Source organism: Camelus bactrianus, chromosome 5 (genome assembly GCF_048773025.1).
Source record: "Camelus bactrianus isolate YW-2024 breed Bactrian camel chromosome 5, ASM4877302v1, whole genome shotgun sequence".
In the NCBI taxonomy this organism is placed as follows: domain Eukaryota; kingdom Metazoa; phylum Chordata; class Mammalia; order Artiodactyla; family Camelidae; genus Camelus; species Camelus bactrianus.
This window is the reverse complement of record NC_133543.1, coordinates 24,913,853-24,936,951: the sequence shown is the minus strand read 5'-3', so window position 1 is coordinate 24,936,951 and position 23,099 is coordinate 24,913,853. Positions and strand designations below refer to the sequence as shown.

Genomic DNA, 23,099 nt, shown 5'->3' with positions numbered 1-23,099 from the left:
TAGTTTTCTGTGTATAATTCTTTCACCTCCTTGGTTAGATTTATTCCTAGATATTTTATTACTTTGGGTGCTATTTTAAAGGGGATTGTTTCTTTACTTTCTTCTTCTGTTGATTTATCGTTAGTGTAAAGAAATGCAACTGATTTTTGAACGTTAATTTTGTAACCTGCTACCTTGCTGAATTCTTCAATCAGCTCTAGTAGCTTTTGTGTGGACCTTTTAGGGTTTTCTATATATAGTAACATGTCATCAGCATATAATGACACTTTTACCTCTTCTTTTCCAATTTGGATCCCTTTTATTTCTTTTTCTTGCCTGACTGCTGTGGCTAGGACTTCCAGGACTATGTTGAATAGGAGTGGTGATAGTGGGCATCCTAGTCTTGTCCCAGATTTTAGTGGGAAGCTTTGAGTTTTTCACCGTTGAGTACTATGCTGGCTGTAGGTTTGTCATAGATAGCTTTTATTATGTTGAGATATGTTCCCTCTATACCCACTTTGGCGAGAGTTTTTATCATAAATGGGTGTTGAATTTTATCAAATGCTTTTTCTGCATCGATTGAGATGATCATGTGGTTTTTGTCCTTTCTCTTGTTGATGTGATGTATTACACTGATTGATTTGTGTATGTTGAACCAGCCTTGTGTCCCTGGGATGAACCCCACTTGGTCATGATGTATAATCTTTTTTATGTGTTGTTGGATTCTATTTGCTAAAATTTTGGTGAGGATTTTGGCGTCTATGTTCATCAGTGATATTGGCCTATAATTCTCTTTTTTTGTAGTGTCTTTGCCTGGTTTTGGTATCAGGGTGATGGTGGCTTCATAGAATGAGTTTGGGAGTATTCCCTCCTTTTCAATCGTCTGGAAGAGTTTGAGAAGGACTGGTATGAGTTCTTCTTTGTATGTTTGGTAGAATTCCCCGGTGAAGCCATCCGGTCCTGGACTTTTATTCGTAGGGAGGTTTTTAATTGCTATTTCTATTTCCTTTCTAGTGATCGGATTGTTGAAGTGTTCAGATTCTTCTTGATTCAGTTTTGGTGGACAGTATGTTTCCAGAAACTTGTCCATCTCCTCTAGGTTATCCAGTTTGGTTCCATATAGTTTTTCATAATATTCTCGTATGATATTCTGTATTTCTATTTTGTTTGTTGTAATTTCTCCATTTTCCTTTCTTATTTTGCTAATTTGTGCTCTTTTTTCTTCTTTGTGAGTTTGGCCAGAGGTTTGTCAATTTTATTTACTTTTTCAAAAAACCGGCTTTTGGTTTGGTTGATTTTTTCTATGGTCTTGTTAATCTCTATTGTATTTAATTCCTCTCTGATCTTTATTATTTCCTTCCTTCTGCTGCTTTTTGGGGCTTTTTGTTCTTTTTCTAATTCATTCAGGTGGTGGGTTAAATTGTTTCTTTGAGATTGTTCTTCTTTTTTGAGGAAGGCCTGTATCGCTATAAACTTCCCTCTTAGCACTGCCTTTGCTGTGTCCCATAGGTTTTGAGTGGTTGTGCTTTCATTATCATTTGTCTCAAGGTATTTTTTAATTTCAGCTTTGATTTCCTCATTGATCCATTGTTTTTTCAAAAACATATTGTTTAATCTCCATGCTTTCCTTTTTTTCTCCTTTGTTTCTCTGTTGTTGATTTCCAGTTTCATGGCATTGTGGTCAGTAAAGATGCTTGAGATAATTTCTATCTTCTTAAAATTGTTGAGGTTTCTTTTGTGCCCAAGTACATGATCGATCCTGGAAAATGTTCCATGTGCACTTGAAAAGAATGTATATCCTATTTTTGGGGGGTGTAATGCTCTGAAAATACCCAGCAAATCTAGTTTTTCTATTGTAGTATTTAATTTCTCTGTTGCCTTGTTTATTTTCTGTCTGGAAGATCTGTCTAGTGATGTTAATGCAGTGTTAAAATCTCCAACTATGATTGTATTCCCATCAATATCCCCCTTTATCTCTGTTAGTAATTCTTGTATGTACTTAGGTGCTCCTATATTGGGTGCATATATATTAACGAGTGTAATATCCTCATCTTGTATCACTCCTTTAATCATTATAAAATGTCCTTCTTTATCTTTCTTTATGGCCTTTGTTTTAAAGTCTATTTTGTCTGAAATCAGTACTGCAACACCTGCTTTTTTTGGCTTTTCCATTTGCATGGAATATCCTTTTCCATCCTTTCACTTTCAATCTATATGTGTCCTTCTCCCTAAAGTGGGTCTCTTGTATGCAGCATATTGAAGGTTCTTGCTTTATTATCCAGTCTGCCACTCTGTGTCTTTTGACTGGAGCATTTAGTCCATTAACATTTACAGTAATTAATGATAGATGTATGTTTATTGCCATTTTGAACTTATCTTTGCAGTTGAATTGGTATATCCTCTTTGTTCCTTTCTTCTTCCTTTTGTGGTTTGGTAATTTTCCTTTGTATTATCATGGATTTTATTTAATTTTTGTGACTCCTTTGTAAATTTTTGGCTTGTGGTTACCCTTTTTTGTAAATCTACCAACCCATTACTATAACTGTTTTTATTAAACTGATAGTAACATGATCTCAAACCCATCCTACTGTTAAAAAAATTTAAAAAAGAAAGAAAAAAATATTCTATATTTCCCTGCCTCCCTCTCCCACTCTCAGTGATTTATATGTCTTCTTTTATAATTTCATGTTTACTTTATTTGTAATTCATGAGTTATCACCTTTCCAGTTGTGTGTTTCTCATTTCTGTAGCATCCTGCTGCTTTTCTATTTAGAATAGCCCTTTCAATATTTCTTTTAGCATGGGTTTAGTGTTGCTAAACTCCTGCAGCTTTTTTTTTTGTCTGTGAAACTATTTCTCCTTCTATCCTCAAGGATAGCCTTGCTGGATAAAGGATCCTAGGCTGCATCTTTTTTTCATTCAGGGCTTTGAATATATCTTGCCACTCCCTTCTGGCCTGTAGTGTTTGTGTAGAGAAATTAGCTGAGAGCCTTATGGGGGTTCCCTTGTAACTTACTCTTTGTTTTTCTCTTGCTGCCTTTAGAATCATTTCTTTATCCTTGACTCTGGCCATCTTGATTATGATATGTCTTGGTGTGGGTCTATTTGGGTTCTTCCTGTTTGGGACCCTCTGAGCTTCCTGTACTTGGAGATCTGATTCCTTCTTTAAGTTTGGGAAGTTTTCAGTCATGATTTCTTCAAAAACCTTTTCAATCCCCTTTGATCTTTCTTCTCCTTCTGGGACCCCTATTATGCAAAGATTGGGACGCTTTATATTATCCCATAGGTCCCTTATGCTATTTTCATTATTTTTTATTTGCTTCTCTTGTAGTTCTTCTGAATGGGTGCTTTCTATTGCCCTGTCTTCCAGATCACTAATTCGTTCCTCTGCATTATCTAGTCGGCTTTGCACAGCTATCAGATCATTCCTCATCTCTGTCAATGAGTTTACCCATTCTACTTGGCTCTTCTTTATAGCTTCAATTTCATTTTTGACATATTTTATATCTCTAAACACTATCTCTTTTAATTCCTTCAGCAATTCGATCACTCCTTTTTTGAAATCTTGATCTAGTAGGCTATCGATGTCTATTTCGTTGATCTTTCTTTCAGGGGATTTCTCTTGTTCTTTTAATTGGGAAAGGTTTTTCTGCTTCTTCATCTTGCTCATACCTCTTTGGCACTGTGGTTTATGGAGTATCAGTTGTTTATTTTGGTCCTTAAGGATTTTATCTATCTGATGCCTATTTAGGAATAAAACTTAGGAAAAAAAGAAAAAAAAATAAGAGAGAGAGAGAAAGAATTTTAAAAGAAGGGAGAAAGAGGGTTTGAAAACAGTGTATAATGAATAATAGAAGAGTGAGTTGAAGCAGAGTATTAATCGGGTTGAGACGTCCTTTTAAAACCTTTACAAAAAAAGGGGGGGGGGGAGAATAGATGTATTTGAAACCTGTGTCTAATCAATAGCAGGACATCAAAACCGAAGAGAAATAGAAATGAATTAAGAAGTACAGATTAAGAGAGTAATAGAAAATAGAACAGGTAAAAACAGATTAAAAAAAGGGGGGGGGTTGTCGGTGTTCTCCTGGAGTCTGTGTGCTTTTAATGTGAAGTCTTTCTGTCTTCGTCCTGTTTTGGAAGCTCAACTTGCTGTTTTCAGAGGACCTCCGTTGGCGCCCTCTTCTGTGCTGCTCCCAGCACCTGTCGGCAAGCAGATCGCGCCTCCTCCCAACACTGGGTCAGGTGCAGCTCTCTGCTGTGGGCGGGCGGGTCGCTGCCCCTCCGGATGCCGCAGTCAGATGTTGCAGACTGGCCGGGTAGGAGGGCGGGTCGTGCCCCCTCCCAGCACCTCGGTCAGGGGCTGTGTTCCTGCCTGAAAGGCGGCGGGGGGGGGGGCGCTCTCCCTCTACCTGCGCCGCCGGTAGCTCCGCTCTCTGTGCGGCTGCGCCGTTCGCCCTGGTCGGCGCTCCGCAGGTGGGCTCGGGGTAGACCGAGGGACAGCCCTGTCCCTGCTCCGAGCCAGAACCCATCTCCTTGTTTGTCTTTGTGGAGCAAGTTCTCTGAGGGACCAGGATGGAAGGATCCTATCTGCCCCGGGCTGCAGGCCAGTCTCAGTCTGGCCTTTGAGGCTGCTAAGCCCTTTGGTGTGGATGCAGGTTTCGCCCCCGCCCCCGCCTGAGTGCTCAGCGTGGAGGATATGGCGGCTGTGCCTGAGCCCCGCCTCTCTTCCCCCGAAAACTTCCGCAGGTTTTCAGAGATGGGGGTGTGCACCCTTCCCCCGAGAGCACATCAACCTTGCTGTTTTATGGAGGGCCCAGGTTGTTCTGCCCTGTGCGCCCACAGCCACGGCGCGCAACCCCTTGCGTTCCCCCGGGGCTGCCTCCGTGCAGCCACTTCCGTCCTCTGCCCGGCTTGTGCAGCCTGGCCTTGCCCGCGGCTGCCGGCCCGCGTCTCAGGCTGGGTGTCGGGGGGACGCTCTGTGCCCGTTTAACTTAGTTCTGTTAGTCAAGGGCTGCTCTGTACAGATCCGAGCCTCGGAGGCTCCCCCTCCGTCCAGCTGGCCTCTCAGTTGGAGAGGGGAGACCCAGCGAGCGAGCGCCAGTCCTCCTTTGCCGCTCCCTCCCCGCGGGACCCGTCCCGCGCTGCTTTGCCTTTTGTTCTTTCTTTTTTCCTTTTCTCCTACCAGATTTTTGGCATCTTTATCTTTTGAAGAGGGCGATGTTCTGTCGGAGTTCCACAGGTGCTCTGGTTGGCTGAGTGGTTCTGTAGATGTGGGTCTTGGTGTATTTGTGGAGAGGGTGACCTGCGAGCGTCCTTCTACTCCGCCATCTTCTCCATCTCAAGAAGTCATTTTAATATTTAAAAATATCTCATTTAATAATGAGCTAATTTAATTATTTCAAATTTGGAGTTAATGTCTTTGCATTTTATTTTTTTAAAGTGCAATTTTCCCTTATTATATCTACTATATAAATATATCTACTATAATACGAAAATATAATCCTATGAAAGGATTAATTATAAAAGGATTCATCTTTCTATAATAAATACATCTCTTAATTAAAAAATTATTTACTTTATAAAGATCTAGTTGATTTATAACTTTTCTTTTTTCTTTTTTTTTAAATGGGGGTTCTGGGGCTTGAACCCAGGACTTCATGCATGCTAGACATGCACTCTACCACTGAGTTATACCCTTCCCCCATAACTTTTCAATAATACATTTATTACTTAAAACAGGGATGTGGCTACATTATGGCTCAATTAGAAATACAAATGAAATAGAGAATGCTAGTTTCTGGGAATTGCATTAAATAATTGCTTTTGGACTCAGTACTTTGAATTTTCGTAATAGCTTATTCTGGACACATGATTCAACCAGGTAGTATCTATGTAGACCATATATCAAGGCTACTGATAAGTATTTTAATATTATTATTTATGTTTAATTCTCTAATACACCTAGTAATATCTATTTCACCTACCTCTCTGTCTTGTGATTTATTTTTTGTTTTTAGGATCATCATGCCCAAAGGTCATAACATAAGAAAGCCTCTTACACCTCAGGTTGCTTGTTTGACAAGTGAATCTTGCAAACAGCTGGATTTTTTGCCTGACAAACTAAGAGCAAAGCTGCTTCCTTTCCAGAAAGATGGCATCACATTTGCCCTCAGAAGAGATGGCAGGTAAGGTACTTTCTTCTAGACATGCTAAGATGTTAACTCCCTAGCAAGTGTATGAAAAACAACACTCTGAAAAAATTCTTTTTGTGTATGCATAGTCTTCTCATTAATTTCTTTTTACTGGATCATGAGATAATTTCAGGATATGTCTTATTTTGCCTGCATTCTTGAAAGATATTTTAGTTGGCATTACAGCTCTACTTTAATAACCAATTTTTTCTTAGCCCTCTGAAGGTTGTATTCTACTGTCTTCTGGCTTTCATAGTTGCCTTTAAAAGTGTGCTCCCAAGTCTCAAAATGTTACCCCTTCAAGTGACTTACTGATTACAAAGGGAAAAATTACACAAAATGGTCAAGTTTCGTATTGCCAACAGCGGTACAGCTACAGGTATAATGTGATACACAAGAGGTATACAACATTCCTGAGTGGTGTTCTTCCTGGAAATGCTTGACCTGATAATCACGAGGAGACAGTCAAATGAGTTCAACATGTGGGTCATTTTTTCAGAACAACTGACCTGATCTCTTTAAATGATTAAATGTCATGAAAAACCAAGGGAAGTGGTGAGAATGTTCTAAATTGAGAGAGACCTAAGAGCTAGAACATCTGAAACTTGTCCATAAACCTTGTTAGATCCTGGATAAGTAAAAAGAAAAGTTTTAGAGGACATTTTTGGGTTAGTGGGGAAAATTTTATCTGGACTCTGTTAGAGTGATATTGTTGAGTGGATGTTGATTATCTTAGATGTGGTAGTGGTGTTGTAGTTGAGTAGAAGAATGTTCTTGTTCCTGGGAAATACATGATAAAGAATTTTGGGATTTAGAATCCTGCTATCTACAGCCTACTTTCTACATTTTCCCAAAAGGGAAGGACATGTATATGTTTGGGGAACCTTTGGGTTATTCAAAATATTAACAGCATGTTAATATTAACATTTGTGTGGTATAAGTGTGTTCATTGTATTACTCTTTTTTGGCTTCTCTGTGAGTTGAAAAATTTTCCAAAACAAATGGAATCTGTAATTTTCATTCCTTTGTTGATCATCTTTTTATTGTATCTGATTTTATTATTTATTTATTATTTTTAAATTGAAGTATAGTCAGTTTACAATGTTATGTTAGTTTCTGGTGTAAAGCATAGTGATTCAGTTATATGTATATGTATATACACATATATATATATATATGCCATTTCCTGTGCTTTTTCATTATAAGCTAATACAAGATATTGAATATAGTTCCCTGTTCAACAGTAGGACCTTGTTGTTTACCTATTTGATATATACTAGTTAGTGTCTGCAAATCTCAAACTCTCCATTTTTTCTGTCCCCACTCTCTCTGCCCCCCTGATAACCATAAGTTTGTTTTCTATGTGAGTCTGTTTCTGTTTTGTAAATAAGTTCATTTGTCTTTTTGTTTTAAGATGCCATGTGTAAGTGATATATGGTATTTGTCTTTCTCTTTCTAGCTTACTTCACTTAGTATTATAATGTCTAGATCCACTCATGTTAGTGCAAATCGTATTATTTAATTCTTTTTTATGGCTGAGTAGTATTCCATTGTGTATATATACCACAACTTCTTTATCCATTCATCTTTCGATGGACATTTGGGTTGCTTCCATGTCTTGGCTATTGTAAATAGTGCTACTCTGAACATTGGGGTGGATGCAGGTGTCTCTGCAGAATAGTTTCCTTCAGATATATGCCCAGGAATGGTATTGCTGGATATGTGGTAAGTCTATTTTTAATTTTTTAAGGAGTCTCCGTACTGTTTTCCATAATCGCTACACTAAACTACATTCCCACCAACAGTATAGGAGGGTCCCCTTTTCTCTACACCCTCCACAGTATTTTATCTGTATCTGATTTTTAAGTTTTCTGTCTTTGGAGTTCTGTGGTTTCACTATAATTTATTCTATATGGTTTTCTTTTTGTTTATTCTGCTTGGGATTACTGTACATTTTAAATCTGGAATTTGTGTCATCTTGATTCTGGAAAATTCTTACTCTTCAAATATTGATTCTCACCCATTCTTTTTGTTATCTTCTGCAATTCCAATTAGACTCATTCTTGACCTTTTCACTTTATCCTATGCTTCCATTAATATCTCTTATTTTCTGTGTCTATTTTTGCTACATTATGGCTGTTTTTAAAGATCTCTTTTACAGTTTATGATTCAGCTGTCCTGATCTGTTAACTCACCTATTTAGTTTTTAGAGGACTTGTTAAAAATGATGTATAACATACATGGAAAAAAGTGTGTAGATGATAAGCATACAACTTGAAGATTTTTCACAGTATAGTCATCATCAAAATTAAGAAATAGAACATCACCCACATTCCAAAAACCTTCTTTTTGCCCCCTCCCAATCACTACTGCCTCCCTCCTTTCCAAAGGTAATACCATGATGTCTCACAGGACAGATTACTTTAACATGTTCAACTATATCATTATAATTATTCACATATACTTCTTTGACTCAACATCCTTGTGAGATCCTTCCATAGTGTTGCATATAGTTCTAATTGGTTCATTCTCGTTGCTATATAAAATTCCATTGTGTAAATAATACCATAATTTATTTATTTACTCTACTGTTGATGAGCAGTTGGATTTTTTCTAGTTTGGGGCTCTTACAAATAACAGTACTGTGAACATTCTTACACAAATCTTTTGGTAAACATATATACACATTTCTGTTGCGCATTTATCGGAAGAATTGTTGAGTCATGGATATGCATATACTCTACTAAATAAATGCTGCCTGTATGAGTTTGCCAGGGCTGTCATAATGAAGTACCATAACTGGGTGGGTTAAACAACCAAAATTTATTGTCTCACAGTTCTGAAGGCTAGAATTCCAAAATCAAGGTGTTGGCTCTTTCTTGGGGATGTGGGGGAAGGCTCTATTCCAGGTCTCTCTCCTTGGCTTCTAGATGGCTATCTTCTTCCAGTGTCTTTGCATGTCATCTTCCCTCTGTGTCAAAATAATTCCCTTTTTATAAGGACATCAGTCATACTGGATTTGGGCACACCTAATGACCTGATTTTCACTGATTACGTTGGCAAGACCGTGTTTCCAAATCAAGTCACATTCTGAGATGATTGGTGGTAAGATTTCAACATATGAATTTTGGAGGACACAATTCAACTTATAACTTAGTCAAACATTTTTCAAAGTGGATGTACCATTTTATGCTTGTATCAACAGTGTGTAAGATTTCCAGTTGTTCCACGTCCTCACCAATACTTCATATTGCTTATCTTTAAGTACATTTTAGGTATTCTGGTGGGTATATAGTGGTATCCATTGAATTTTCATTTACATTTTTCTGATGACAAATGAAATTTAACACCTTTTCATATTCTTATTAGCCAGTTGGATATCCTCTTTTGTTGGATATCCATGTCTTATTCGTTTTTCTATAAAGTTGCTGCCTGCCTTTTTCTTATCATTGTCTTTTATCAGATTTATGTTCTGGGTGAGTCTTTTGTCAGGTATATGTGTTGTAAATGAGTGTTCTCAGCCTATGGCTTGCCTTTTCACTGTTTGAATGGTGCCCTTTGATAAGCAGAAGTTCTCAGTTTTAGTGTTGTGTTAAATACTCTTTATTGGTATTGGTCTTTTATGGCTGGCACTTTTCACATCCTATTTTAGAAATTATTTTCTACTCCAGAGTTGTGAAGATGATTTCCTGTGTTTTCTTATAAATTTTTTTTGTTTTATTTTCACATTTCAGTCTACAATCTACTTGGAATTGATTTTTTGTATATGGTATGATGTAGGGGTGATGGTGGACTGATGGGTTATTTATTTATTTGTTTACTATTGTATATGGACGTATGATTGATCCATCACAGTTTATTGAAAAGACCAGCTTTTCCCTCACTGCACTAGAGTGTCACTTTTGTCATAAATCAAGTAATTTTGTTTGTATCTTTCTAGATAAGTATTGTCTAATAGAACTTTCTGCCATGATGGAGATGTTCATGTATGTATTATTCAATTCAGTAGTTTTTAGCTACTTGAGGCTCCTGAGGTTTTGAAATGTGGCTAGTGCTGCTAAGGACTGAATTTTTAATTTTAACTAATTTTAATCTGTTCAAATTTAAATAGCCACATATGTTTAGTCTCTACTATATGGGATAGTGTAGTTGTAAGTTCTCTGTTCTATTTGCCTGATTGCCAGCCTTTGTGTCAGTAACTTTTTTTTTTTTTTTTTTTTTTTTTAGTATTTTTTCTTTTTTCTTTTTATGAGGGGGTGGGGGAGGAAGGTGATTAGGTTCACTTATTTATTTATTCTAATAGAGTTACTGGGGATTGAACTCAGGACCTTGTGCATGCTAAGCACACACTTTTCCCCTGAGCAGCATCCTCCCCCCAAGTACTTCCTAATTACTATAACTTTATAATAGATATTTTAGTGTAAGATAACATTAACATTCCAGCTTTGTTTTTTCAGAATTACCTTGGGTGTTGTTGACTCTTTGCATTTCCTATAAATTGTAGAACTCATGTGTCAATTTTCACAAAAAAAGTCACTGAAATTGTGAATGGGATTGTTTTGTATCTATAAATTAGTTTGGAGAGAATGGGTATCTTTATAATTTAGAGTACTTTAATCCATAAATGTGACTTGTTCTTCCATTTCTCTAATTACTCTCCATTTACTTTCATCTAAATTATTCCTCCCCTTATTTAATTTCTTTTTCAAGTAGGTTTTATAGTTTCCAATGTGTAGTTCTTTCACATATATCATTAAATTTATTGCTAGGTACTTAATAGTTTTGGTGGTGGTATATATTATTTTCCCCTCCTCTTGCTGTTTCTCTTTGTTCAGCTGTTCAAAATATTACTACATTATGCTTGAGTGTGGTTTGCTTTGCATTTATACTTCTAATACCTCTAAATCTGGGTTGATTTCACTCATTAGTTCTAGATAATTCTCAGTTGTTATCTCTTCAGGTATTATTTTTGGTCATTCTTAATCCTCTTTGCCTTCAGTTATATCTGTGTTAGACCTTTTCTTAGTGTGCCATATGTCTCATCTTCTTTTCTGTATTTTCTAATTTTTTTAAATTTCTGTGCTTCAGTTGAATATTTTTGTTTACAAGTTGAGTATTCTCATTTACTAATACTATCTTTTGCTGTTAAATTAATCTGCTGACTTCACTTAAGGTAGAGACCTTCACTCAAAATACTTGAAACCAAAACCCATGCAAAATGTCTGAAACAAGCTGAATTTATTACTCGCTAAGCAAGGGAGAATTGTGCATGTTAGACATGGGCTCTTTAAACAAAGCAATTAGTATTGTATCTGGTTTGGGGGAAGTCTACAGACCTTAAAAAGCAGAAGTGTTCAAAGATTTGCTGAATTTCAGAGTATAGTTTAGAGATTAGCTGACTAACGCCAAAGAACAGTCAGTCCTTTCCTTTCTTGAAATTGGAGAATAGGAACATTTTATTTTCTGTTCTTAATGTCAGATAGTGTATTTTTAAGTCCTGAAATATCCAATTTCTACCTGCCTGGTTATGTTGATGGTATCTTATTTCTTGACATGTTTTAATTACACTTCTTACTTCTGTAAATATTTAGAACATTCTTACTTTACATATCTGAAGTCCACTGGAGGCTAATTTTGCTTTTTATTATTGTTTATGATGGCTTATCTCCCAAAGTATTTGCTAATTAAAATTTTTTTTAATTGAGTTACAGTCAGTTTATAATGTTCTGTCAATTTCTGGTGTACAAAAAATTTTGTTTTAATAATTAGGTAATCTTGATCTCTGGGAATCTTTAGAGACCTAAGTAGTGGGTAAAACCTTCTAGGGAGGATTTGCAAAATTAAGTCCTTGGTTTAAGGTTTCCCAGGTCACATAGGCAGGATAAATTCAAAATCTCAAATTCATTTTTAGATAAGATTATGATTATGAATTTTGGTCATTAATTTTTTCCTCATCCCAAATGTTAAGTTTCCTTACTGGCTTTTTAAAAAATTTATGTATAATTAAATTTAATGAAATGCACAAGTTTTAGGTATGCAGTTCAGTGAATTCTGATATATGTATACCCCTGTGTTTTCAAACACCAGTCAAATTATAGAATACACCCATTGCCCAGAACAGGCCTCTTTTTTAATCAGTTGCATCCCCTGAATTAGGCAACTTCTGATCTGACTTCTATCAACAGAATGTACTTTTTAATAAACAATTGCTCAGTTTTTTTGAACTTTCTATTTTGAAAGAATTTCAGCTTATAGGAAAATTAATAAGAGAAGTATAGAAGTTACTTCCATATACCTTTTATCTAGTGTAACTAATTTTTACCATTTTACCATTTTTCCTTTATTTTTTAATTCGTTCCCTCCCTTTGTGTGTGTCTCTCTGTTTACACACACACACACACACAAACACACACATACACACACATGCTTTTAGTATTTTTTTTCTGACTCACTTGAGAGAATGTTACATATGTCATGCTCCTTAACCTACAACATTTCAGTATAGTACGCAGATTTTAAGAGCAAGGATAGCCTCTAACATAGCCACAGTACAGTTATCAAATTCAGGAAATTTAACTTGTATACCATTCTTTAATCTACATACCTGTTGTCAGTTGTACCAGTAATATCCTTAGAGCGTTTTTTTTCCTTTTAACAGAAGATCCAGTCTCTGATCACTGTTTGCATTTAGTAATACCTCTTTCTTTCCTTTAGTGTAAGACACTTTCCTCAGTCTTTCATGATGCTAGTTTTTTGTTTGTTTGTTTGTTTGTTTGTTTTTTGAAGAATAGAGGCCTGTTTATTTAATAGAATGTTTCTCAGTTTCTTTTACTGTTTTCATGGCAGGATTTAGATTATGCAGCCCTTTCTGAATTAGAACATAAGTAAGATCAAGGTCTTGTCCTTGTCAGGTTATCACTTTTGAAGGGACACTTTTAATGGTGAACCCTCACTGGAAGTATTAATTTTGATTGCTAGTCAAAGTGTAGTAGTTTCTCAACCTTATATATAGAACTATTTTTCTCTCAATCCTTGCCTGTTTTACAAACAACTAACATGAGATGTTAAGACCATGCAAATATGCTTCCCTTTATCCAATTTTTCCTCTTGGATTTAGCATTTATGGATGATTCTTGCTCAAAATAATTTTTGCCATGATAGTTGTTAAAATGTTGATTTATTAATTGGCATTGTACTCTAAGGAAGAGCCCTTCTTCTGCCCCAGCAATTTTTCTCTCTCTCTCTGCCCATCCATCTATGTATCCTTCCTCAGGATACACTCATGGATTCCTACATATTCTATGGGTTATAATCCTTTACTGTACCATAACTTACTATGTCAAGTTTGAAATTTTTTTAACAGAGTCATACAGTTTACTTGTGTCTGACTTCTTTGGTTCAACTTGTTTTTGAGATTCATATGTGTTGTTTTGATCTCTGAATATAGGACAGTCATTTTGTTCATTCACTTGCTGACGGACATTTGGGCTGGTTCTAGTTTAGGGGTCTTATGAATAAAGATAGTACTAGCATTCTTGGACAAGTCCTGTTTTGGGCATGTTTTCAATTCTTTTGCTAGGTTTTAGGGTAGGTGTCTGTTTAACTTTTAAGAATACTGTCCACCTTTTTTTCCATCCCATCAGGCTATATATGAGAGTTCTAGACGCTTCAAGTCTTTGACTTTTGATATTGTCAGCTTTTATTATTCTAGTCATCCAAAATGAATGCATCTTCAAGTGGTAGCTCATTGTATTTTAACTCATATTTTCCTAATGACTAATGATATTGGAATCTTTCCCTGTGGTGATCTGTCTGTATGAGATGTTTATCTTATGTTAATGTCTTGCCCATGTTTTATTATTGATTTGGAGGAGTTATTTTTTATATTCTGTGTACAGGACCTTTGCCAGCTATATATAAGGAGTATTTTTCCCAGTCTGTAGCTTACATCTTAGTTTTTCTTACTATAATCCTTTGATGAACAGAAATTTTAAATTTTGATAAAATCCAACTTATCCAGCTTTTCTTATGTGGCTAATGCTTTTTATGTTGTCACCAATGAGTCTCTTCCTTCCCCAAGATCACAAATAAGATCTCCTATGTTTTATATTGGAAGCTTTATAGTTACAGCTTTTCTGTTCTGATATATGATTCATCTCAAATTTTTATAGATGGAATAAGATAAGAGTTCTAGGTTCAGATTTCTTTCATCCTGATATCTGTTATTCCAGCACCATCTGTAAGAAAGTCTGTTCTTTCCCACAAATGACCTAGGCGCCCTTGCGACAAAGCAATAGACCATACAATTGTAAATATATTGTTTCCCGTTGGTTTTACTTTGCCATGTATCTTTCTGTTGTCACCCCTTTTCCGTATTCACTTATGTTGTAGCTTTCTTAGGCTCATGTTTTGTTGAGGAATCTCATTTCCATGGTCTACTTTGTGTAAATCTAAGATCGTACTCCGATTGCTCTGCTTTGCTGTTTAAGTCTTTTTTGGTTCCCTATTGATGGTGTCTGCAGAAGCCTTCCTTGTGATTTGTGGCTGTATCACTCATCTGTTACTCTTGGTTTGACTTTCTCTTGTTTCTGGTCATTGTAAATTTTTCTTATTTTTCTTCAGCACAGCTTTGCATTTTAAAAGATAGTATTTTATCTAATTTAGTATTTCTAGGTGTTTTCAAAAGGTAGAGTTCTTAGAATATCTAAACCACCACGGTACTGGGAGCAGAAATCTTACTGTTAAATTTTCATTTAGGATTATATTCTTTATCATTATAAGATATCCTTATAAAACTACTTAATTCTTTCCTTTTGTACTCTAAATTTAGTCTTGTGTAATTAATATCCCAATAACTCTTTGTTTTCTGACCATATTTTGCTAGCATACCTTTAATAATCTATTTTTAACATTTTTGAGATACTTCCTTTAGATGAGTTTTTAAATTCCAAAGTTAGATACAGTAGATCCTTCTTGCTTACCTATTTTATGTATAGTAGTTTGTATCTGTTAATCCAATACCCCTAATTGGTCCTTGCCCCCTTTGGTAACAAGTTTGTTTTCCATATCTGTGAGTCCGTTCTGTATATAAGTTCATTTGTGTTATTTTTTTAGATTCCACATATAAATGATATCATACAGTCTTTGTCTTTCTCTGATATATTTCACTAAGCATAATATTCTCTAGGTCCATCCACATTACTGCAACTGGTAGTATTTCATTCTTTTATGGCTGAGTGGTATTACATTGTATGTATGTGTGTGTGAGTGACAGAGAGAGAGAGAGAGTTTGTGTGTATCACATCTTAAACCAATCATTTGTTGATGGGCACTTGAGTTGCTTCCATGTCTTAGCTATTGTAAATGGTGCTGCTATGAACGTTGGGGTGCATGTATCTTTTTTAATTAGTGTTTTTGTTTTTTCCAGATATATTCTCAGAAGTGAATTGCTAGATCATATGATACTTGTATTTTTAGTTTTCTAAGTCACCTCCATACTGTTTTCCATGGTGGCATAATTACATTCCCACCAACAGTGTATGAGGGTTTCCTTTTCTCCACATCCTCTCTAGTATTTGTTATTTGTAGACTCGTTAGTGATGGCCATTCTGAAAGGTGTGAGGTGATACCTCATTGTGGTTTGGTTTATATTACTTTAATAATTAGTGATGTTGAAAATCTTTCCATGTGCCTGTTAGCCATCTGCATGTTGTCTTTGGAGAAATGTCTATTCAAGTCTTCTGTCCATTTTTAGATTGGAATTTTTTTTTATATAGAGTTATATGAGTTGTTTGTATATTTTAGATATTAACCCCTTTTGAGACACAACATTTGCAAGTATTTTCTCCCATCCTGTAGATTGTCTTTTTGTTTTGTTGATGGTTTCCATGCTGTGCAAAAGCTTTTAAGTTTAATTAGGTCCCGTTTATTTCTTTTTGCTTTTATTTCTTTTCCCTTAGGATATTGATCCAAGAAAACATTGCTACCATTTATGTCAATGAGTATTTTTTCTGTGTTCTCTTCTAGGAGTTTTATGATATCATGTTTGTGATGCTATTGTTGTATGAATTTATTTCTTTTGATTATATTACCTGAGTCAAAAGAAATCAACATAGCAGGGTAGCAAGACACCTATCCTGGCCTCACTGTGCTTGCCCAATTTGGGCTTTGTCATTGAGCCTGGCCTCTGCTTCTTCTTGAAGCCAGACTGGACCCAGGGATCCTCTGGCTGCCAGTCTACCTTGCGTCTTGTGTTGATTTAAAGAAGGGATTCTTGGCAACTCAATCCTCTCCCCACCCCCTACATTGGAACTGTGTCCTCCTCTTTTGTTTTGTTTCCCTGCGATGTGTAGCTAAAAGTGTTCTTTCCAGATATACTCGGTTGTTGTTGTTGTAGTTGTTGTTATTGTTTTTAGTGTTTAATATTTTTGGTAATCCATCCTCATTTTGTCTAGTTTTCAAAGATGAAAAATAGCCATGTGTTAAATTTTGAATATGTGTTCCACTAAGCTCAGTGTTAGATACATTATTTAGGTATTTAGTAAGTGATTATTTATATGTATGTGTTTATGTCTGGATATGTGTTCCTGTGGATATACATGGCTAAAAATAATTGACAAACTTATTAATATGTGTAATTTTTAATGGATGGTTGAACAAGGTTTACTATGTATGCCATTTACTTATTCACATCTAATAAGATGTAAGATGCCTGTCACTGAATGAATTACTAGGCTTAGCATTGTACACTGTCATTGGTACCTTTATCATTAGTTAATACTCTTTGTATAGATGGTTTTCTGAAATTAACTATTTTATTCCTTCTGGAAATTCGGGCAGAACAATTTGATTTAGTTCTTTGTCTGCATGGGGGAAGAGAAGACTGTGGTGTTAAAGGCTTTTACCAAAAGAGTAAGAGATGATTTTGTAGTACTTTTTGTATTCTCTGAAGGTATCACTTAATGACAATGTTGTTTCTTTCACTGTTGAAGAGTTTTTGTTATATTAGCCATTTAGATACACTGTTTTTTATAGTATTGTAATTCCTACTTGTTTGACTGAATATAAATAGAATTTTTACATCAGTGAACAAAAATATTAAAATACCTGGTAGTTTTGCTACAAGAAGTTTCTTTGTTAAATTATTTTAATATTACAGTGTATATCTCCATGCTTATCTCAACTTAATAAAATAAGGCTAACTAGATGAAAGAATGAACAAACCTTGGAATATGGTATAAAAATTTTGAAGAAATAAGTTACAAAATTTACTTATTATTTTCGTACAGCTTGAGTCATCTAATTCATGAGAAGTGAAATCTTGACATTCCCAGTAGTAGCTCAACTTAATTTGAGTTGTAGAACGTCGTCATTGCTTTGCCCCCTTTCCAGGCAGTGAGGGCCTTACAACAGTATCTATACAGAGACTGAGCTATGTTAAAAAGTGTTATTGATGCATATATCAATAGGTATACTTTCAGCTTGTCTTGGCTTTCGACGTGCCTTCCTCACTGTTTAATCATTTCTAGCTTTTGATTTAAAGTGAATGACATGTGACTCTTTCTTCCATTTGAACACTTAGGAGGCCTTTGTAGGGTTATTAATTGACCTGTTGTCAATATTGTTATGTCTCAGTGTATAGCGAGACCTGAGGGGAGAGAGAGAGAGAGACAGTTGGTGGAACAGTCAGAACACCTCATTGTGTATTGATTAAGTTCACTCTCTTATATGACGTGGTTCCTGGCACCCCAGAACAGTTACAATAGTAACATCAAAGGTCACTGGCCAGTGATCACCATAACAAATAAAATAATAATGAAAAAGTTTGAAGTATTGTGAGAATTACTAAAAATGTGGTAGAGTCACAAAGTGAGCGAGTGCTGTTGGAAATACAGTGCCAGTAGACTTGTCTGATGTAGGGTTGCCACAAACTTCATTTTGTAAAAAATGCAATATCTGGGAAGTGCAATAAAGCATAGCATAGTAAAATGAGCTATGCTGCACTCCTTCCTTAGTCACTTCTGTCATAAAGTAGAATTTTACCCACATGGTTCAATTTAAGAGATTCTATTGAGGGACTGTTAGGAGGTGTGAGTAAAGTTGAAAGAGCCAACAATTAGTTTGAGCCGTCAAGTAGGACCAGCAAGACATAGTAAGTAGCTAGTCATGATCACTCCCATGTCTAAGACAAGGGGAGAAAATAGTTATTACAGGAGCCTCGTGAGCACTGAAGCTGAGGAGGACAGGCCACAGGGAGTACCCACTGTTCTGGAGGGACCCAGCCACTTCCAGACCTTCCTCCTCCCACTGCATAATCTCCAGCTGGTACCCCCACTGATTGAACTCTGAACCTGGCAAGGAGTAATCTGTAGGAGGTAGCAAATGGAAAATAATCGGTACAATTACTTGGACTTTGGAAAACTTCTTCTAGAGAATTTGTCTTACCTTTTGCCTCTGAAGTTCCATTTTGGGTAATTTTCATGTTATATATACATAGCCATCATACACACACACACATATGTGTATACGCACATATTTCACAGGAAGTAAAATGAAAATTAACACTGAAGTTAAAATCACTAATTAAAAACAATGATGGTTTATAAGTAAATATGATGGTAAGTGTTTAAAACAGTAAGAGAAATTTAAGTCATTAGAAGTATGGAGATTATGGTAGCTCACGGAGAAAAAAATGTGACAATGAATATATATATGTTCATGTATAACTGAAAAATTGTGCTCTATACTGGAATTTGACACAACATTGTAAAATGATTATAAATCAATAAAAAATGTTAAACAAACAAAAAAGAAGTATGGAAAGCTAAATATTTTTTGGATTTTCAGATTATCTCTCCATTGAGTTTTGTAGCACAGTTACCCAAGGTTTTATACTAGAATGAAAGTTTACAAAGTGCAGAGCTACACTTTTATTTTATCCAAACATTATACTATGGCAGTTTTCAAATTATTTTAAAATAGAATAGTATAAGGAACCTCCATGCAGTAATCCCCCAGCTTTAATAATTCTGAGCATTTTGCCAGTTATTGGCTATTTTATTCTCCTGGCCTACAAATATACTTTTCTTTTTCTGGAATATTTTGAAGTAAATACAAGAAATTATATTTTATTCATAAATACTTCTGTTTAATCTCTAACAAATAAGGACTTAAAAATAATTACAGTGTTATTGTAACAGCTAATAAATGAAAGATAATTAATTCCCTATTACAGATACTGTTCCCTGACTTACGATGGTTCAACTTATGATTTTTCATCTTTACAATGATGTGAAAGTGATACCTGAATTTTGGTCTTTTTCCAGGCTATGGAATGCTGTACAAACCTTTCTGGAGCTGCTGCTCCAGCTCCCAGTCAGCTGCATAATCACAGGGGTAACCCACTGCTATACTCATAACCATTGTGTACCCATCCAACCCTTGTGTCTTTCAGTACAGCATTCAATTAATTACATGAGCTATTAAAAAGTTTATTATAAAATAGGCTTGTGTTAGATGATTTTGCCCCACTGTAGGCTGATGTAAGTGTTCCGAGTACACTGTTAGGCTAGGCTAAACTATGAGGTACAGTACATTAGGTGTTCTAAATGCATTTTCAACTTCCAATGGATTTATTGAGATGTAAACCCAACATAAGTTGAGGAGGATCTGTGTATCTATTAAATCTCCCCACTTACTACAAAGTGGCTTTGCACTCTTGGTTTTTTTGAATTATGTCTAAACAGGGTCGACACATTGCATTTCATGGGCTCTTAAACTTTTAGATCAGCACATCTATAGGATTATTATAGTATTTTCATTTGTAAACTTGCCTTATTAACCTTTAAAATATTTCCTTGGTTGAGCTACAGTTTATTTTTAATATAAAGGGACATTCTATGATGAATTTGAATACCCACTAGCACTTTGTATTTTTTATGAATCATCAAAATAACCTAATGGAGCAAAGTTAATGCCTGCTTTTCCAGAAACTATCTTTGTAGTGCCTAGTAGGGGGCTATGCACTTAACACTGGTGTGGAGCATAAGCAGCATGTTTCTTGGCCATAGCTGGTCTCATGGTCCATCTTTTCCACCCATCCTACCATCATGCTCATGGGCATATTCTTTTTTATTTTAATTGAAGTATAGTCAGTTTACAATGTTGTGTTAGTTTCTGGTATGCAGCACAATGCTTCAGTCATGTAGAAACATACATATATTCATTTTCATATTCTTTTTCACCATAAGTTAATACAAGGTACTGAATATAGTTCCCTGTGCTATATAGTACAAACTTGTTGTTTATCTGTTTTATATGTATTAGTTAGTATCTGCAAATCTTGAACTCCCAATTTATCCCTTCCCACCCATTTCCCCTCCCATAACCATAAGTTTGTTTTCTATGTCTGTGAGTCTGTTTCTGTTTTAAAAATAAGTTCATTTGTCTTTTTTTTTTTTTTTAAGATTCCACATGTAGGTGATATCATATGGTATTTTTCTTTCTCTTTCTGGCTTATTTCACTTAGAATGACATTTTCTAGGTCCATCCATCTTATTGCAAATGGCATTATTTTATTCTTTTTTATGGCTGAGTAGTATTCCATTATACAAATATACCACAACTTCTTTATCCAGTTATCTGTCGATAGACATTTAGGTTATTTCCATGTCTTGGCTGTTGTAAATAGTGTTCATAGCAGCACTGAGGTGCACCTATATTCCTGAATTAAGGTTCCATCTGGGTATATGCCCAGGAGTGTGATTGTTGGATAATGGGCATATTCTTAAAACTCCATGAAGTTGGGGATGACAACATGATGCCCAGTTCAAAGAGATACTCAAAAAGTGTTTGGTTTAATTATTATGAATTACTTATTTAAATATTCATGAGTAGATGAATTCTCTCTGGAAACCTCAGGCTTTCAGAATGACTGCAGACAGGAAGGTAGATGGAGGGCAAGAAGAGCCTACTCTCTAGCAGTGAAGACACAGTCGCTGAGACCTCACAGTTAGGTGAACAATTCATGTGTGAGTATAAACTCAAAGATTAGACCTGCTTAGACTATTGTACATAGAGGAATAGCAGGTTTTTATCAGTAGCAAGTCTTCTTTTTTACTGAAAGAGTAGACTTTGAGGAATAGTGACAAAATGAGAAGAATATTACATTGATTAATAGTTACTGATTCTGGCAGCAGTTAAAACTGGTCACTGGGAGAGCAAATGGTTGATTTAATCTCACAAAGGGAGGAGACCACCAAAATAAAACAGCCCTTTTGGTCTGCAGAAGAGAAATCCCACTGTTCCTACCTGCTCACTAAGGCAGAGGCAGATGGCCAATATCTTTCTGTAAGTCCTGCTGTGTGAATGGAGGGTGTGAGTGGTGTGTGTTTGGACCAGGGTCATAACCTTTTGAGTTGTATCCCAGTACTGGGTCTATGATACCTTGTTGATATACATATATATCTCCCAAGCCTTTTTAAAAAAAGGTTTCTATCTTAGAACAAATAATATCTGGCACTTAGATGTTGAATCTTAAGTTTATCATGGTACCTGAACTGTATAGAAACCAAAGCACAGGTATTATTGAAAGTATTTCAGTATTATTATTTTGTTAGAGGACATTCAGGGCTAGAGTTGGGTTGAGTCAAACACATGGCAGAATCCAAAGAATTCATACTTTTTACAAAAACTGGATTGAAACTAATTTTTCATTGTTTATTTCTGTAAGTACATTTGTCTATCAGGCAAGTTAAGGTTCCTTTTTAACCGGGCATGTTTTTGTATTGGGAGCTCTGTTGCTGACAAAGTGAGGTCTACTGCTCTGAGCCACACTGCCACCTGGGGGCCAACAGGAAAGAATGTCACGGTGTTGTCATAGTGCCAGAAATCTTTGACATTGACTTTGGCTCTGATAAGACAAATACCTTGACGCCATTATCTATTTGTAGGCACCAAAATAACGCTGTTGGCTTACCTAGTGATACGGTATGGTACAATATTATAAGAAAATATTTAAAAATTTAATGTGATAAATATTTTTGTAGTTGAAAAAATTGGGAAAAAATTGTGCTTGGATTGTGTTTAGTAGAATCTTCAAAATTATACTGTCCTGTATTGACTAAAAGTACAATTAAACCTGAATTTGTGATGATTTCAGTACTGAAAAAAAATTTTAATGTGATACTTCCATATTACATTTCCTCTATAGTTTAGGGTATTACCAACTGTCTTGAGACAAAGCTAATGTACACTTCCTGGATCTGTTTATGTCTCTACTGCTACTTAGTACTTACTATTATGTGAGTACTCGTGATAGTTTCCCATTTACTCCATAAAATTGATTAGTAAATGAATGTACTTTTTTAGCCCAAATATTTTGAACATATAAAAACATTTTTATAATGTTGATATGTATACAGTTACTTATTTTAGTTTTTTTCTGAAATATGATTTTCTTTTACCAAGTATAATGCCATTGGATTATTTGACATTTAATGTATAACTGAAGAACAAAAAAATGATGTGATTCCACTTATATGAGGTACCTAGGATAGTCAAATTCATAGAGACAGAAAGTAGAATAGTGATTGCCAGGGACTGGGGAGAGGAGGGAGGTAATGGGGAGTTGATTTTAATGGGTACAGAATTTCAGTGTGGGATGACAAAGTTCAGGAGATGGGTAGTGAGTGGTGATGTTTATACAACAATGTGACTGTACTTAATATCACTGAATTATTCACTTAAAATGGTTAACATGGTAAATTTTATGTTATATATATTTGACCACAATAAAAAAAATGTATTACTTATCTTTTATAACCTATAATGGAAAAGATACATATATCTGAATCACTTTGCTGCACACATCGAACTAACACAACATTGTAAATCAACTGTACTTCAATTTAAAAAAAATATATTTCTGTA

At 35.5% G+C, this 23,099-nt stretch overlaps 1 protein-coding gene across 6 annotated transcripts in view; it reads left to right on the top strand.

Moving 5' to 3' along the window:
• Window positions 1-23,099, top strand: part of ZRANB3 (zinc finger RANBP2-type containing 3) — a 216,722-nt gene that overhangs the window by 18,764 nt on the left and 174,859 nt on the right. For 4 of the 6 annotated variants that reach the window (XM_045508866.2, XM_045508865.2, XM_074363564.1 and 1 more), the window contains one exon: window positions 5,997-6,164. In XM_045508866.2, the coding sequence (XP_045364822.2) occupies window positions 6,004-6,164 (161 nt within the window). In that variant the 5' untranslated portion in view covers window positions 5,997-6,003. Of the gene's footprint in view, window positions 1-5,996; window positions 6,165-23,099 lie in introns of those variants that run through there. The other 2 variants (XM_045508868.2, XM_045508867.2) reach the window with 2 other exon arrangements.